This window comes from Polypterus senegalus, chromosome 2 (genome assembly GCF_016835505.1).
Source record: "Polypterus senegalus isolate Bchr_013 chromosome 2, ASM1683550v1, whole genome shotgun sequence".
Taxonomy (NCBI): Eukaryota; Metazoa; Chordata; class Cladistia; order Polypteriformes; family Polypteridae; genus Polypterus; species Polypterus senegalus.
In genome coordinates, this window is record NC_053155.1 from 211,566,897 (window position 1) to 211,584,685 (window position 17,789).

Sequence of the window (17,789 nt, forward strand, 5' to 3'; positions counted from 1 at the left end):
CATTGGTAAAACTAAATCCAATGATTAATTGTTAAAAACAACCTCAACTTGTTACCTCAACAGTTGCTTCTCTATACCAGTTATTCTTGTTAATGAATAGAATTGACACAACCACCAAGCCTGACTGAACCTTCTTAAATTTAGCCTTATAGTGACTGATAAAAGTATGCAGTATTGGGTTACATATATTAGGCCGTATTATTGGTTTATGTGTTATGTATTTATTGTGTGTAGTTAAACCCCTGCTCAAGAAAAATAATCTTGACCCTCTGCTTTTGAAAATTTTAGACCCATCTCTAACCTGCCCTTCTTAAGTAAAATTCTAGAGAAGGCAGTCATTATGCAGTTAAATGACCACCTCAATAAACATGCTATTCCTGATAAATTTTAGTCAGGTTTTAGAACAAATCACAGCACAGAAACTGCACTCATTAAAGTAGTAAATGACTTGCGGGTAAATGCAGACAGAGGCCATTTATCTGTTCTCATCCTCCTCGATCTGAGTTCTGCATTTGACACCATTGATCACAATATTCTTAGAAATCGCCTTAGTTAATGGGTGGGCCTCTCTGGCACAGTCTTAAATTGGTTTGAATCCTACCTGGCAGGTAGAAAATTCTTTGTTAGTTGTGGTAATCACATCTCAAAGACACATGATATTCTATATGGTGTTCCACAAGGCTCTATCCTGGGTCCGCTGCTGTTCTCAATCTACATGCTTCCGTTAGGTCAGATTATCTCAGGTTACAACGTGAGTTACCACAGCTATGCTGATGACACACAGCTGTACTTATCAATAGCACCTGATGACTCCGACTCTCTTGATTCACTAACACAATGTCTTACTGGTATTTCTGAATGGATGAATAGTAATTTTCTCAAACTAAATAAAGAGAAAACTGAAATTTTAGTAATTGGCAATAATGGATTCAATGAGGTTATCAGAAATAAACTTGATGCATTAGGATTAAAAGTTAAGACGGAAGTAAAAAACTTAGGGGTAACTGTTGACTGTAATCTGAATTTTAAATCGCATATTCATCAGACCACTAGGACAGCATTTTTTCACTTAAGAAACATAGCAAAAGTTAAACCTCTTATATCATTGAAAGATGCTGAGAAATTAATTCACGCTTTTGTTTTCAGTCGACTAGATTACTGTAACGCACTCCTCTCAGGACTACCCAAAAAAGACATAAATCACTTGCAACGAGCAGAATGCAGCTGCTAGAATCCTAACTAGAAGAAAATCCGAACACATTTCTCCAGTTTTGGTGTCACTACACTGGTTGCCTGTGTCATTCAGGATTGACTTTAAAATACTGCTTATGGTTTATAAATCCTTAAATAATCTGGCTCCATCTTATATATGTATATATATATATATATATATATATAATGTCTGACATCCTATATTCCAAATCGTAACCTTAGATCCTCAAATGAGTGTCTCCTTAGAATTCCAAAAGCTAAACTTAAAAGAAGTGGTGAGGCGGCCTTCTACTGTTATGCACCTAAAATCTGGAATAGCCTGCCAATTGGAATTCGCCAGGCTAATACAGTGGAGCACTTTAAAAAACTGCTGAAAACACATTACTTTAACATGGCTTTCTCCTAACTTCACTTTAACTTAATACTGATACTCTGTATGTTCAATTCATCATAATAACTATTCATAGTGGCTCAAAAATCCGTACTGACCCCAACTCTCTCTTCTGTTTCTTTTTCCGGTTTCTTTGTGGTGGCGGCCTGCGCCACCACCACCTACTCAAAGCATCATGATGCTCCAACAATGATGGACTGAAAGCCAGAAGTCTACGTGACCATCATCATCGAGCCCTTCCATGAAAACCCTAAATACGAAGAGGACTGTTTGATTTATGTTAGGTAGATTGCCCAGAGGGACTGGGTCTCTTGGTCTGGAATCCCTACAGATTTTTTTTTTCTCCAGCCTCTGGAGTTTTTTTTTTTTTTCTGTCCACCCTGGCCATCGGACCTTACTTATTCTATGTTAATTAATGTTGACTTATTTTTTATTTTTATTGTGTCTTCTATTTTTCTATTCTTCATTTTGTAAAGCACTTTGAGCTACATTTTTTTTGTATGAAAATGTGCTATATAAATAAATGTTGTTGTTGTTGTTGTGAAATATGTATCATTATTTTGCTGTGGCATATAATGCTGTGTATTTTACTGACTTTCTTTATTGCTCTACAAGCAGGGGTACCAAATGTAACCGGAAGTGGAATTAAGCGCATGCACAGTCACTAAATAAACTCTGGGGAAATCATTTTCCCCCAAACTATACTTTCCTTGACTAAACTCATTGTGGGGAGTAACTTTGCATATCTGTGCTTAGTGGCAAAAATGTCTCCTGGGGCACCTTTCTAACAAATGTGCAAGTGCAGTCACATTTAAAGTTACCCAAGGGAGAGAATTTTGAAATGAAACATAGCTTGCAGGATTCCCTTGTACAAATGGGCAATAACAGATAGAGATAGGTTCAACTGTGTTGATATGTATGCCAAGAAAATATGCATTCACTTATTATATATTAGATTATATTGATATAGCTAGGTGTCAGCTATTAGAAAAAAATTCTTGCAATACTGTTACATGAATGTAGTAACTAAATCATAATGCCTTTTTCACATTTAAATCACAGTGGTCAGAATCAGTAATCACTAATCTGATCTGGGAAATGGTATCATACCTTTATAACCCAGCTTATCAAATTCTGAAGTGATTTTCACTCCCAAGAAGTACATGTCTGACTGATAAAAGTCACATTTTAAATATTGCATATTGTGTTCATAAGAATTACTCATGAACACTTTGAAATCACTTCAGTTTTCTCTTTTGTTCAGTGCCTCCTGACTCACTGGCACAAGAAAATCCTCACATATTATATACTCTTTGTTGCATCCTGATTTCTGGTTATGCAAGAAGTTGACATTTTTGGTGTTCCCATCTATTTATGGCCCCCTAAGACATGAAAAGCCCTCAATTCTAGGCCTGTTTTTGTCCCATATTTTGTTCAGGAAATTACACCTGTAAGATAAAGAGTAAGTAATGGGATACAAAGGGTCAAAGTTACTCCTTTTCACAAAACCTAAAAACAGGGATAAAAAAATAGGTACATGGAGTCTCATTATATGCTATTTCATGGTTGCTGATCATGAATATGATAATATTTTTGATATTTGAATTATTTACTGGTGGTTCTACACCTAATACAGCCAAGGTTAAAAATGACAGATTTCAAACATGAGCATGTGGGGTATCGTTTTAGACTATTTCAAGGTCAGTGATTATGGATATAATGTTATTCTTGATCTTTTACTAAGGATGTAGCCCTCTATGGATCTCCATCAGAGGCTGGAAAAATGACAAATTTCTTCAAAAATTGAGAATATTTAGACTTTAGACATGTAAACTGAAACACACATTTTAATAGTTTAAACATATAACAATTATTCTTGTTTATTATGTACTTCTACTTCCTAAAGTAAATCAGTACATTTCTTATGACTTATGCTAATTCAGACTTTTTGCATGCTGTATCTTTCACATTGTTTCCTACAATATAGACTGTATGGCCACACAGTCCCCTCTTTCCTTTAAAGATACTTTTAGCTATCAGTTTGTTCAACTATTCAGCTATTGAGAGAATTAACACCAAAAAAAAGTTCCAGGGGTAAATGAAACCTTGAATTTGTTATTTGCGTCATTCAACTGAGGGAAATTACTGCATTTAAGGACCATACATTTATCCATCCACTTTTTGATCTTCTTAGTCTTATACAGAGTCATCAAAAGCCCCACCCGATCCCAGTAGCATGAAACAGGTGGCAAGAACCAATCCCGGACTGGACGCCAGTTTATCTCTGTACACATTAATGTACACCTGGCACTCATTTAGAGACATGATTGAACAACTCGCCTGTCGCTCCAAGAGACCGGTTTGCGTTCCAGGTACTGTATCCAATTCAGTCCCCTGAAAAAATGTACATCTAACCTCAAAATCGGACTGAATTAGATGTAAGACCGGTCTGGCCAAAATCTGGCGCATGCATGCCGCGATCGACTGTGTGTAGGCTTTTCTCCGTGTAGATTACGCCATAACCACCCTCCAACTTAAAATCCTAAACATATGTGGGTTAGGCTAACTGGTAACATAAAAATCGGATGTTATTTGTGAATGTACCCTGTCCGTGGTTTACTTCTGGGACAGCCCTTAATCGAAAAAGTTTCTTTAATCGAGACAATGACGTTGTGTCAAATGGCAAACATCATTTTAGTCTTACTTGCTTTAAATGATATGCCAATGTTATTATGATTATTCAAACTATTTTGCACATGGTCAAATTTTTAAAAAGGAATTACAGTCGTAGTCGTTAAAAACGAGCTTTGAACCCTTAACTGTAAACAGTTCGTTTTCAAATACAGACGCTTCGCAGGCCGAAGTCGTTCGTCATTTTCCGCTGAATCAACGCCCCTCCCGTGTCGGTTTTCTCTAAGCTCCGCCCTGCCTCCTCCTTTCCCTCCTCGGCCTCTCAGACTGGCTTTATGTCTCGTTGAGCCGCAGAGGCAGTGCGCAGGCTCCGTCGCCATGTTGGTAACCCCTCCCCCTCGGCCTCGTCAGTAAGAGAAATACCGTGCGGGAGGTTGGCTGATTCAGAGAGGGTGATACAGCAAACAGTAGACAAAAAAAAAAAGAAAAAGAAAAAAGAAAAGGCTATAGCAAATAAGAAAGCGAGAAAAAGAAAAGGATCACAGCGGATGATATAAAGCTTTGGATTAAATTGTTATTTACGAACAACTGTTTGGCGTGTGGACGACCCTTGACCGGCTGCGGTTTCCATTGTGAGCGGACCTGTTTCATTTCATTTATTTTTTAAATAATGCAGTTGAACGCCTGGCAGTGATGGAGATGGGTCATTTACTGTTGTTTTATCGGTGGATATATGTGGTTTTCTGTTTAATGTAATAAGGATTTTTTGCTGAACATCTGTAAGTACCCAGTGAAAGGGAGGAAGAGAGCGCGAACGAAGGAAGTGTTTAAGTGCGTTGCCTGCGTAGAAGAGCTAGCGTCTGGCGGAATATAAACCACAAATATCAAGAAGAATAACTAGCGCGGCCCAGCAGGAGCAGGGACCTGCGAGAGGAGTGCAAAAAGCTCAATTACTGAGGAGAAGGGTGAAAAGTTGAATGGCGGCGGCGGCAGCTTGACTTTACGTCAGCGACCATCACTGCGATTGTTGTGCCCCGCGGAAGAGAGGCGGCTGTCACTCGGGCTTTGTCCATTTCCAGCAGAAAACACCCGATATTGTGCGCCATGCATCACCCGGAGTCAGCAGGAGAGTCCGCCGCGAGGAAGATGGCGCCCCCGGTCGTGTTTCCCCGGCGCGGCAGCAGTACCGGCGGCAGCATCTCTGCGTTGGCTACGGCGGCGGGACCCAGCGTGAACAGCAGTGCCCTTCCCGCCGATGATTACCCGTCACCTTTACTCATCCAGCCTCCCCCTCCAGCCGGCTGCTCGTCCCCGGGGCCCCAGCATCCTCCCCAGAGCCTGAATCTCCTCTCCTCACAGTCGCAACTGCAGCCTCCGTCTCTGCCACCCGGAGGCGCGCAGATCAAAAAGAAGAGCGGCTTCCAGATCACCAGTGTCACGCCGGCCCAGATCTCGGCGAGCACAAACAACAGCATTGCCGAGGACACGGAGAGCTACGATGATCTAGACGAGTCCCACACAGAGGACCTGTCGTCCTCGGAGATTTTGGACGTGTCGTCACGCGCTACCGATATGGGGGGGCCAGAGCGGAGCTCCTCCGAAGAGACTCTGAACAACTTCCATGAGGCCGAGACGCCGGGTGCTGTGTCCCCCAACCAGCCGCTTCTCCCACACCATCTCTCGCAACAGCAGTTGCCCCAAAATGTAATGGTAAATGGCAGTCTACACCCTCACCACCATGGCCATCATCATCACCACGGACATCACCACCACCACCAGCCGCCTGCGCCTCCTGGGATTTTGCCTTCTGCTATACACCCTGTGGTCTCAAATGTACCTGCAGTTACGACTTCTTCGCCCAGTGCTGCTACTACTGCTGCTGCTGCTGCCACCTCGGCACACCACAAATTGCCTAGTTCAGGTGCCATCTCTGAGAATGCTACAGTGGTTGGTACATCACTTTCTAGTGTGGTGGGTGCGCCAACGGTGCCTGGTCTTCCTGGGACAGCTGTTACTGGCATTGCTAGCAGTATAAGTGCTGTAGCTGGCACTCCTGTAAATGTTATTAACCCAGTGCCTAGCAATGTGAACATAGCAGTGTTGGGTGCCAATGTGCCTGGTTTAGTTGCCACCCCTGGTGGGTGTAATAGCAGCAGCAGCAGTTGCCCCACTGGCATTCAATCAGGCCTGATGAACTTAAATACTGGTAGTGCACTGTCAGGAACTAGTAGCCAAAATGTAAATGTGATACAGCAGCAAGGGCCTGGCACTGCTCTGAATACAAATGTTGTAATGGGAGTCGTTGCTGGGTCAGCCACGCCTGTTCTTATAAGCGGCACCACCAGCAACCTAGGTTCTGCATCTGCAGTGCCTGTTAATGCACCAGCAATGGTAGGAACTGTCCCGTCAGGTCAACATTTGCCTTCTGCCACAACCACAACTGCAAGTTCTCGTTTCAGGGTGGTGAAATTGGATTCCAGCTCTGAACCTTTCCGGAAAGGCCGCTGGACATGCACAGAATACTATGACAAAGAGGCCCCAGTAGCAGCATCCACTTCAGGGGCTCCATCTGAATCCGTGCTGAGTCACCGGGCTGTGGAGAGTATTAGACAAGCCTTGACTGAAGCTGTTGTGGGTTCAGAGCGAGAGAGCACTAGTGGAAGTTCTGTCAGTAGCACCCTCAGCACTTTCAGCCACTATACAGAAAGTGTAGGCAGTGGGGAAATGGGAACTGGCACTGTGATACAGACGTTTCAGCAACAAGTGGAGTACTGTGGCCCACCAAGTATGCAGGCCCCACTCCCAAGCCTGCCTCAGAGTATATCTCAGCCACAGCTTGCACAAGCACAGATGCATTCACAGGATATGGTCCATCCTCTGATGAAGTCCACTGGTGCCCCCACTGTACCAGCCAGCGTGGGTGCCATACAGCCTCCTTCAGTGAACCTGTCAAGTATGCAGACTTCCATTGGTCACCCAACAACTTCAATTCCCCAGCAGCCTTTACCCTTTTCTCAACCACCTGGCCCTACACCAAGCTTGGGGTCTGTACCACAACAGCAAATGGGATATCCTCCTCCACAGCAGCCAAGTGCCCCTGCACACTTGACAGCAGCTCATGTAATACCCGTGGGTCAAGGAGGTGGAGTAGTTGGCAACATTCCGGCGGAATATGTTCAGCATCAACAGATCCTTCAGACACCAATGCAGTCTGGCCCCACTGCAATGGGAGCAGCAGGGCAGCCTCAACAGACTGTACCCCACATCCCTGGATCCTTAACAACTCTTCCAGCATCTGGAAATGGCCAGATACTGAGTGTAAGCCAGCAAACTGTTAGTGTACCCACTGGAGTCAGTCAGACTTCAACCCAGGGCATCTTGCAGCAGCAGACTTCTATATCATCTCCTCCGCAGATTGCACAGCCCACCCAGGGTGGAATCCTACAACAGATAATGCCTGGAAGTGTCACAGGAATGGTACCGCAGCCCACAAAGGCTCCGCCATCTCAAGCTTTGACTCAACCCCAGGCCCAGCTGCCAGGAGAGCAGCAACAACAAGTGGCACAAGGAATTGCCATCCAGCAACCAGCCACTGTTGCCTTGGGCCAAGTTGCTCCTAATGTGCCTGCAAACCTTTCAGCTGTTGCCCAGTCTAGTTTACCCCAAACTGCTCAACCTGTGCAGAATGGTAGTATTGTTCCTAATGTTGGCCCATCTCCATTGATGCCAGTAAGTGTCCCAGTTGGACAGACAGCAGTGGCTCAAAGCACAGCTCAATATTCCAGTATACCACCTGTGTCTGCCCCCCAGCTGGATGATGCCCGTCGTATTCTACAAGACCAGTCTCTACTTGCTCTGCCCAAGGTGGCAGCAGGAGAATGTGCTTCTTCCTCTGGAGTTGGTGCCACAGTGGCTCATGATGCAGCCACTGGGATCTCAGCCTTGGCAGCAACTGCCGTCCTCTTCCCACTTAAGAACTTGCCACTGACTGCACATGTGGTGGATGGTGATGAAGACAGGTAAGAGGTTTTATTCACCTATTTGTTCTGCATTAGTTATTAGATGCTGTTTTTTTTTTTTTTATTTAAATTTGTACCTCCCTTTGAAATAGTACTTTGCCAAGACATTTTGTGTTTCCTTAACTTGCTGGTAAGTTAGACCCAGTATTAAAAAAGTTGTATGTGCTGCCCTCACAGATTTTAACAATTGAGAAGAATAGTTCATGGACAGTGTTGTGTGTTCTGATTGGAGGAACCTTGCATTGAATAATATAACTGTCAAGTCATATGGAGCCTGTTTTAGAACCTTTGTTTGAGCTGCTAAAGCACTTGTGCCATATTTCCAGAAATAGTTTTCCAGTGCTCCTCCTTTTAATACCTACTTTTGCTAGTGATATTGGTGTTTAGTCCTTGTTAGCTCAAGGTAATCAACTGAAAAAAGTGCATGTTAATTTTTTTTCCCCTACTAAACAACACTTTTTTTGCCTTGTATTGAGACAGCTCTTCATTCTGCCGTGTTTTTGAAATTGTTTTGTGCATCAACAGCTGTTTTTACTTTGGTTTCTTATTGTAGCATATCTAATGTGAAGAAAAATGTAATCTGTAAAGAGAATTTCATATTAAACATCACTCTGAGGTAATATATGAACAACCAGATTACGCAGTATTTCAACTTAAGCTTTTCAGTTCTCTCTAATTGACATCTTTTTGTTATGACATCCAGATGAAAAAGTATTTATTACATGAATTTTAGTAGTGAAATATGGGTCTTTTATCGATAATGTCATTACACTGGCAGTAAATTGAGATACTGTATTTTTAGTGAATATTGTTTCAAATTAATACCAATTCATATATCAGTTTTTGTAACCAATTAAACAAGAACTGAAACGACGGAAAAGTAGGTGTGAAAAAGTTTAAAAAGCTTTGCAGTTGGTTATTGTTTCTGTAGACCAGTGGTTCTGAACCTGGTATGCAAAAAGTTATGGGGTGGCATATGAGGGTAGACAAAATAGAAACGGGAACAGTACATGTCAGCTGAGATAGAGGCTGTTGCAGTTACTATTAAAATCCTAAAAATCCTGCTTTTTGCCATTTATAGAATTGTTTCAGGAATAAAAAATATACCTGATTTGTTCTTGCTATGAGAGTGCAATGATGTGAGCAATCTGCTGTTAGTTGTGGTCAGTTTAACTTGTAAGTTTGCTTGTTTGAATGACGATGTTGAGTTGATGGCCAAATTAATCAGCCTTTAATATAACACCTTATAGAGTTATAGATTAGTGGGTGGTGCCTTTGTTTATCCTCTGATTTTAACGAAGATGGCTAAACCTGTGCCTCCAACTTATCCACTTGAAGCAGACCCTGTTGGAAAGGATGCCACCCTTGCACACATCAGTATTCCGCAGTGATAAAATGAGGTGTTCCATATGTTCATTCTAAAATAAAATTGACAATGTTTCAAAACGTCTGCATCGTCTGTCTAAAACTGGGGTTTTCAGATTCAGTTCTGATGCCATGTTGTTGCTGCAGATTTTTATTCCAACCAATTTCTTAGTCAGTGAATTATTTTTATCTGTAATCTCATTGTTTAAATTGAAATTTTCCTTCTCTTATTTTGCTTTTAGGAAAGTGCTATAGCATGAGAAGTCTTATAAGAAATAATTTTTTTGGCCATACTTTAAAATTCTTAACTGTTATAGTTGTACAGAGTTGTAGTTATACAGATACAATTAAATGGTCAGAGGAGTAGACACAGTTGCATGTATACAATCTGGTCAGCAGCAAATTCAGTATTTTTCAGTAGTGTGTTAGTAAATAACCTGAATGTTGACAAAAACACACAATACTTATTTAATTCAGTACTCATTTACCGTAACTATTTTGCCATTTCTGAAGTAACTTAAGATAGAAACTGAAAAATGACGGCTTACTTAATTAATGGAGAACTCCAGTTTAAAGAGTAAACTGGTTAGAATGAAAACTTAGTCACTGGGTGTGGCCCAAGACTGAACGTGAAAACTCCCATCCCAAAATGTGGAGGCAGGGTGAGCTCTAGTTGGCTTTTTCTTAGCAATTAAAAACTTTCTTGAATATTCCATTTTAAGGTACATTGTGGTCTTTCGTTCTCTTTTGCTATTTTGTCTGCTGTTAGTTCTTTTAGAAGTCAAAGTTGGTTAGTTCATTGGAGTTTTTTTTTTTGGTGTGTGGCTGAGTATTTTTAAATCCTATTTTTGAGACCCAGTGATCCATGTCATTTCTAATCAAAGAAAATGATATAAGAGAATCTTATAATTCATAGACCATATTCAGGTCTACCCTTTTATTAATGTTTTACTTGTTCCAGCATTGTTGTAATTGGCATATCTGAACAAATGTGATTCTAATGTGAACATAATATTACTCTGTGTGGTTGAGTTATGGAAATTACAGAGGAGGCAAAAAGGTGAATAATAATAAGTTGCATTTATTGAGCGCCTTTCACAAACCCAAGGTCGATTTTTACATAGAGTAATAAAAATTAAATTTACACAGATGATAAAAGTTGGTAGAAGAGGAAAGTTTTCAGTTGAGATTTAAAAGTGCAGAAAGTGGAGCAATCTTGGATAGACTAAGGAAGAGGGTTCCAGAGTTGAGGGGCTACAGTGCCGAAGGACCTGCCTCCCAAGGTGGAGAGTCTGATGCTTGGGACAGTAAGGAGGTTCTGCTTGAGGACCTGAGAGAGTGACAAGGAGTGTAAGGAGCTAGTAGCTGAGTGAGGTAGAGGAGAGCATGGTTATGTACTTAGTTGTACCCTTAGTATACAACTGAAGCTGGTGACACACTACACCACTTTTAGTCAGAGAGGATGTCAAACTTGATTACTGTGGTTGCTCATCTCTTTGCATTGAGGATGTCAGATTACATGAGTAGAGATCACAGAGGATGACAAACTAAGTGACTCAGCACAGCTTGCCCTTTGTTCTGACTACCAATAACATGTTGACTGCAAAAGCCAGTGCTGTATGGCAAGTTCATCCAGAATCTCTGCCCTTTTTTCCAGTCTGTTGTGGTACTTAAACGTCAAGATATCAGATAGGTGTTTTTGAGGCTTATCTGTGTTCCTTTTTCCTTTTAGTTGCATTATACTTTTGGCTGAGCACTGATTGGTGCTCAGCTGTAGTACATTCAGAGCTTGTCCCTGCGATAGGACAAAATGAAACAGGTTTACATTTATAAGATGGGACAAGTCACAGACTGGGTGGACTGAGTTGCTGGGTATGTCAAGCTATGCAATTTTCAGTCATGATGATATTTTTTTTTTTGTTGTTGTTGTTATAGTTTGAGTTTCTGTATATAGACACTTTGATCCCCACAAAGGAGAATCTTCTGAGTGCAGTGGCATGTTACCTTAGTCGATGTGCTACATAGGAGTGCTCCAATCAGGTTTTTTTTGGCTGATTCCATTCGTCACTTTCGTGTTACTGAATTGACGGATTCTGGTGGTGGTGGTGGTTGTGTTTTTTTTGTTTATCCTGTTAAGCTTTTTAGACAAAGCTCCTACATAACCAGATGCATAGAAGCCTTCTGTTTTATATTAGTTGTATGTTAAGTGTTTGCTGTGGTCTTTTTTTTATTAAAAGTATAGACCACCAGTGTTGGTATTCATTTTTGTATTAACAAAATTTAATTCTGTAGGGTTCTTTTTCAGTGGCCATGAAAATAGTAAAATAAAATTACCTTAAAATACATTTTATCAGTTTAAAAAGTGTGTATCAAATATTCATAATACGTATTGCATAAAACACTTCTCATAATTACAGGCTGTCATTGTATAATGTTTTCTGTAATGTACTTATCTGAACCAAAGCTTAATACAAAAAAAATAGTTTTCACAATTATTTTTAACAAAATATTTCAATAATCATTTTTAATCATTAATTACACTGTGGCTTTTTTGGTGTAAAAATATTCATTTACTATATTTTAAGTTTTTTTTTTTACTTTACAGTGTACAAGCTAGGAATTCCTAATACTTGAGACATAATTATAAATATGGATGACCATTTTAATTATGCAGTACTTATTTCTTAAAAACTTGCAGTGTGTCACTCACAAGCAGTACACAATACAAACACTTAAATCGGCTGCACATCGGCTGCAAATCTTTCAGATGTTCATAAGAACTTTATCAAGAAGATTCAAGGTTAACATGCCTAACAAATTTACAAGTAATCTAACAAGCCTTTTATTTACTAAAGCAGCAATTTCAAATTCTTTGTCTAATTGAGAACTTGAGTTGCTGTACTAAACGCAAGCTTGCTCATTGTCCAAACCCAGACAAGCAGTGTCCATTTTAGTTTAAAGGACATTAAAAAAAAAGGCATGAATACATTAAAATAACTGTTCATACTGTTTGTTTAATTGCACTGGACAGCCCAGTTTATTACGTCACTGTCTTTAAAGTAAAAGCTAATATGTTGGTGTTTTCTCGCTGTTTCTGGAAAAGTCTGCATTGGTACTCTCTTTCTAGGAAATTCTCAGCAAAACAAAAGGAAATATGCTCTTTTGGAACTACCACAATACCTTGTGCAACAGCACTACAACTAAATCACTGTAAAGCTCAGAAAAGCAGATGCTAAAAAAATAATTTTATGAGATTGGCCAATTTACTGATCACAGAAAGAAAGTCTTGTGTAATGAATATTGGCAGATATAAGATAGGCAGCTGATTGATCAGAGTATCACTAGTGCTGTCATAAAGTACAGCCATATCTCCCTGGCAGTGGATTGCTTTATAGATCCATGCATTTATTCTGAATTTCATTACTGCAGACTGGTTGTGAAAATTAGATGTTCCAGTTTTCACTGTGCTTTGTTAGTGATGAGGGTGCATCTCTGTTGATGTCACTGACTGTTCCTGTTTGATTGGCAGTACACTTATCTGCTCTATTTATTTGAGACCAGCTTGGTACAGTAGATCACCGTGGAGTCACGGCTCAGGGTTCGTGGATTTTTCCTTAGAACCTAACTAATAATTGTTAGCGGAAAGTGCAAATATCCTCCACATTTTTTTATAGCTTTTTTTCGTGGCAACACAGTGCTGTAGAGAGAACAGGAAGCAACCGCTGAGGGAAACACGGTTTGGGATGGTAAAAGTAGCCAATCTGAGAGCGTTATTCATTTCACCTTGCTGCTGATTTATTGCTGCCCTGTGATGCGTCTCCAGGTGAGTGGGTTTGCCACCGCTGAGGGAAACGTGGTTTGGGATGGTGAAAGTAGCCAATCTGAGAGCATTCTTCATTTCTTCTTGGTGCTGATTGATTTGCTGCCCTGTGACGCGACTCCAGCTGAGTGTCCTCATGTTTTCTATTTTGTTATTGTATTCATTTTGTTATTCCTAAACGTACAAGATGTCGCTGAATCACCTTGCACCTTCTAAGGCTTCTGGCACTGAGCCTAAGCACCAGAAGAAGTTTAAAACACTCCAGGAGAAGGGTGAGCTACTGGATTTGTTCCGGGAACTAAAAAGTTATGCTGCAGTAGTGCACTATGGCATTAATGAAAGCACTGCATGCTACATAAAGAAGAAGAACGAAGCAACGATCTGGAGTACCATATCTGTAAGTTTCTGTGATAGTGACAAAAAGGTAACGACCGTAAGGAATAAAAATATTGTCTGGATGGAATCTGCCTTGGTATTGTGGATCACCGGCTGCAGGAAGAACATTATCCCCTGGGATGGTAACATCCAAGAAAGCATTGAAATTGTACCAGCAGTTCACTACAGGAGTCAATGTAGCAACTTCCCATCACAATGTTCCTGAAGCCTATAAAGAAAAGCTACAAAGAAATGACTCCTGAAGTGCCTGAAGAAGAGGTGCCACCCAAGGAGTTCTAAATCCTCTGCATCATACTGCACAGCTACTTCATCATCATTGTCAATATCATTCATCATTGGTAAGTACGCGTACATTTTACTATATTTAAATTATTATGTATTTACTCTACTTATAATAAGGAAAATGACCGTGCATACCAAAGAAAATGCGCTTGCGTCAATTACAGTGCGTATAGCAGTAACATCAGTATTTTACATTCTAGCACTGCAGGAGACATAGCAGTATAGTACTGTACTGTAGATGGGTTTACCTTTACATTCTGTTTTTAGGTAATGTATTAAGCTGAGTTTGCAATGAAATTAAAGTGCTTTGGGGGCATACTGTAATTAGGGTTTAAACTATAAAAACAGGCATTTTTTAAACGCATCCAAAAGTCACTGTTTTTCACAATTCGCGGGTGCTTTAGCAATGTAACCCCTGCGAATTTTGGGGGTGTTCTGTATATAAAAACTATTCAGATTTCATGTAAAACAGACATTATGATCTTGTCAATTATGACAGTTGCATTTGTATTTGGGTGTCTCCCACAAGATGGTATATTGTTGGCATGGCTGCTGTGTCCTGAGGAAATCATTGTATGTTGACTGATGTTACCAAGGTGTGTGTTTATTTATTTATTTTTTTTAGCTTCTATTTTTTGTAGCCAATGAAGTGGTGGAGTGCTCTGGTTTTCAGTCATCCATATGGTAGGGGGCCAATGCTAAGAAACCTAGGGGAGTGCAAGCCTCTCAAGCTGTTGTGGGCTCGTAGAATTTTGCTATATTTAGTAAACATGATAACACACCTTCTAGACCTTGCCTTCCACTTGATGTTTTAGCTCACAAAGTTGCCAGCATTAATGTTTGGAATGCTTACCAAATTAGCCAAAAATTCAAGTTAAAATATTCTTTAAAAAAAGATTTTTTGAATATATTCATATACATACCATAAGTTTTAAATTACTGTGTGCTATGTTTTCCTTTTGTATTGCATATATGCTATTTTTTTATATTATTAATTTAACTTTTTTTGCTTGTGGTATGTTTGTAAAGCTTAAAGTGCTTCTGATGTGTGAACTGTTCCTTAAAAGATGTATGTGGAAATTGCAGCTTTCAAATGATTTTGACACCTAAAAAGTCAGTCATAAAAACAGGGTTCACAGCATGTATGAACTGATGTACGAATAGTGAGAGCAAAGGTAAAGAAGGCAAACTGATGCTTTCTATTTATAATGCACATAAGAAATTGGGACAGATCCTTTGTGATTGCTGAACAGTTTTTTTTAATCGGTACTTAATAACCATATTTTTATACTTTTTTTTTCCACTATTTATTTAGCAGGTGCCCTTATTCAAAGCAGCTTACAAAATATCTGTAAAATTGGATTTAGTAACACACAATGCAGTATATTGAAGTAAAATGCAATAATTTTAAGTTAGTAGTTAGTTCTATGGCCAGATTTCAAAATGTAGCACGTGATGGCAGATTGTGTTCAGGATGAATCTTGATACTTTGCAGTGTAGGATGGCAGTTCAGTGCTGTAACATATGGGACTAAGTTAAACTGCCTCCACCCTAATCCAATCCATTTACCCTTTGAAGCAAATTAGTATTACAGATGACTTGAATATTTTTGTTGTTTCAAGCATTGTGTGTCATGTTAGTAGAAAACTAAATTGCCGGTTTGCTGAAATAACTGAAATGAGCATTACAGACATTAAAAGTTACTTTAAACCTCTTTCCAAAGGAGACTTGCTTAGATAACATGGAGAATATAGTGGTTATATTTCAATTTCTTTTTTTTAGCAGCAGTTTCACAATGCCAATTGATATACTTAAGGTAGACTCTTTCCTATTCAGTTATTGCCTCATTAGTAAAGAAGTTGGCCAAAACACAAACATACCTAGTAGGCTGTACATCCTTTGTAAAATCTGTTGTATGTATTTTTTGTAGTAATATGTTGAACAAAAAATGCTTTCCAGGCCTCTAATAAAATTTGTTTCTAAGTCATGTGCAGTTGTCTTTTGTATGGCAGAAACTTTCTTAAGCAATGTTGTGAAGAGGGACAATTCAAATATTTCTGATATTGCAAGGATTCTTCTGCCAGTCGTTGTTTGTTTCATCATGGTAGTGTGTTTCACTTAACTCGCAAGCTTTGTGTAGTCTACTGTCAAATGTATTTTCAAATTTTTTTTGATTGTTATATTAGCTATTTCTGATAATGATCCCTCCTTTACCGTCATTTCTGGATTATGGAATATACTCATTGTTTACCCACCTCCTTCCAAGTTCTTCTACCAAATTTGAAATGATGTTTTTGTTTTTACCATAGTGGTTGTAATTTTAGATCATTCCACTTGTAACTAGTGCTGAAGAGGTAGATTGACTTGATTGTTCCTCCCCCTTTTTCATTCTATTATGAGTCAACCAATTTCAAAAAAAGTTTTGCTGCCCACTTTCAAAATATTTCAAACTTTGTTCGTTCATTTGTATGTATGCTTGAATAATGATCGCAATAATTTTTATAAAAGTTTTCCCTTCCCCTTCTCCCTTTTAGTCAGCTTCAAAGATGGCAGTCGTCACAAATTTTAGCAATTGGAAATGTTTGGAAAATGTAAGCTATCTCCTCTTTCACTTATATGCTCTGAAATAGGTCATATTCTTTACTTTAGCAATTCAGTAGAATTCTGGCTGGGTTGTAGGGAATCAAATACTTCATTCAATGACTTGTAAATCAGTTTATAACTTTTATGCAGTGTGTTTTTTCTGGATTTTTGGTTGTGTTTTCTCTCTCTCTCAAACAAGATTATTTCAAGTCCCGCCCTCCTCTCAACCATTTTCAACCACACCCAGTCCTCTCACCTCTCATTCGTGTGAATGCTTTTGTCAGACACCGTTCCTGCGCTCTCAGCTCTTATAAATTTTTATGTTTTCCTAACATTTAAGTACCCAATTAAGGAAGACATTATGTCCAAATCTTATTGAAGAATTTCATTCTGAAGGGTTATCAACAGAAGAAATGAGTACACGGGCAATCCTAATACCATTAAACGAATTAACGTGAAAATTGCTGATCTGGTACACGGCAGATTGGTTAAATGCATATCAATAGACTATGCTAAAATGGTGGTGATGTTGCGGAAGATTAAAACATCAACTTACAATATCCCGTAGAATATCTACAGCGATTAACACTGTCTGGTCTTAAAAGAAGGATGTATCGTAATGTTATTGCGTAATTTATGTCTGAGTGATGGGCTATGCAATAGGATAAGATTAGTTGTATTCAAAATTGGTCGAACAATTCTGACATGTAAAATTTTAACAGGCGATAAGAAAAGTAATGTAGTACATCTTCTGTGGATAACATTAGACACCAAAGGAGATCTTGATATGCCATTCATATTAAAACATTTACAGTTTCCTGTTAGAATAGCTTTTGCTATGACAATTAACAAATCACATGGATAAACATTCGAAAAAGTTGGTTTATTTATTAGAGAGAAAGAAACGATATTCAGTCACGCACGGGCATTGTCACAATTTAAGTCCAAACACTGAATCAAAATTCAATGCAATATTGACAAAAAGTTAAGTAAAAAAATTGCCTTTACAGAAGTTTTACAGTAAAAGTGTAAGATTAAAAAATATTTGCATGTTAATTTCAATGCCAAACAGAATGAAAACGTATAACAT

At 39.3% G+C, this 17,789-nt stretch overlaps 1 protein-coding gene across 1 annotated transcript in view; it reads left to right on the top strand.

Moving 5' to 3' along the window:
* Nucleotides 1-4,593: 4,593 nt before the first annotated feature.
* Nucleotides 4,594-17,789, top strand: part of tsc22d1 (TSC22 domain family, member 1) — a 96,475-nt gene continuing 83,279 nt past the window's right edge. The window contains exon 1 of the mRNA XM_039745276.1: nucleotides 4,594-8,253. Coding sequence (XP_039601210.1) covers nucleotides 5,339-8,253 — 2,915 coding nt within the window. The 5' untranslated portion in view covers nucleotides 4,594-5,338. The remainder of the gene's footprint in view (nucleotides 8,254-17,789) is intronic.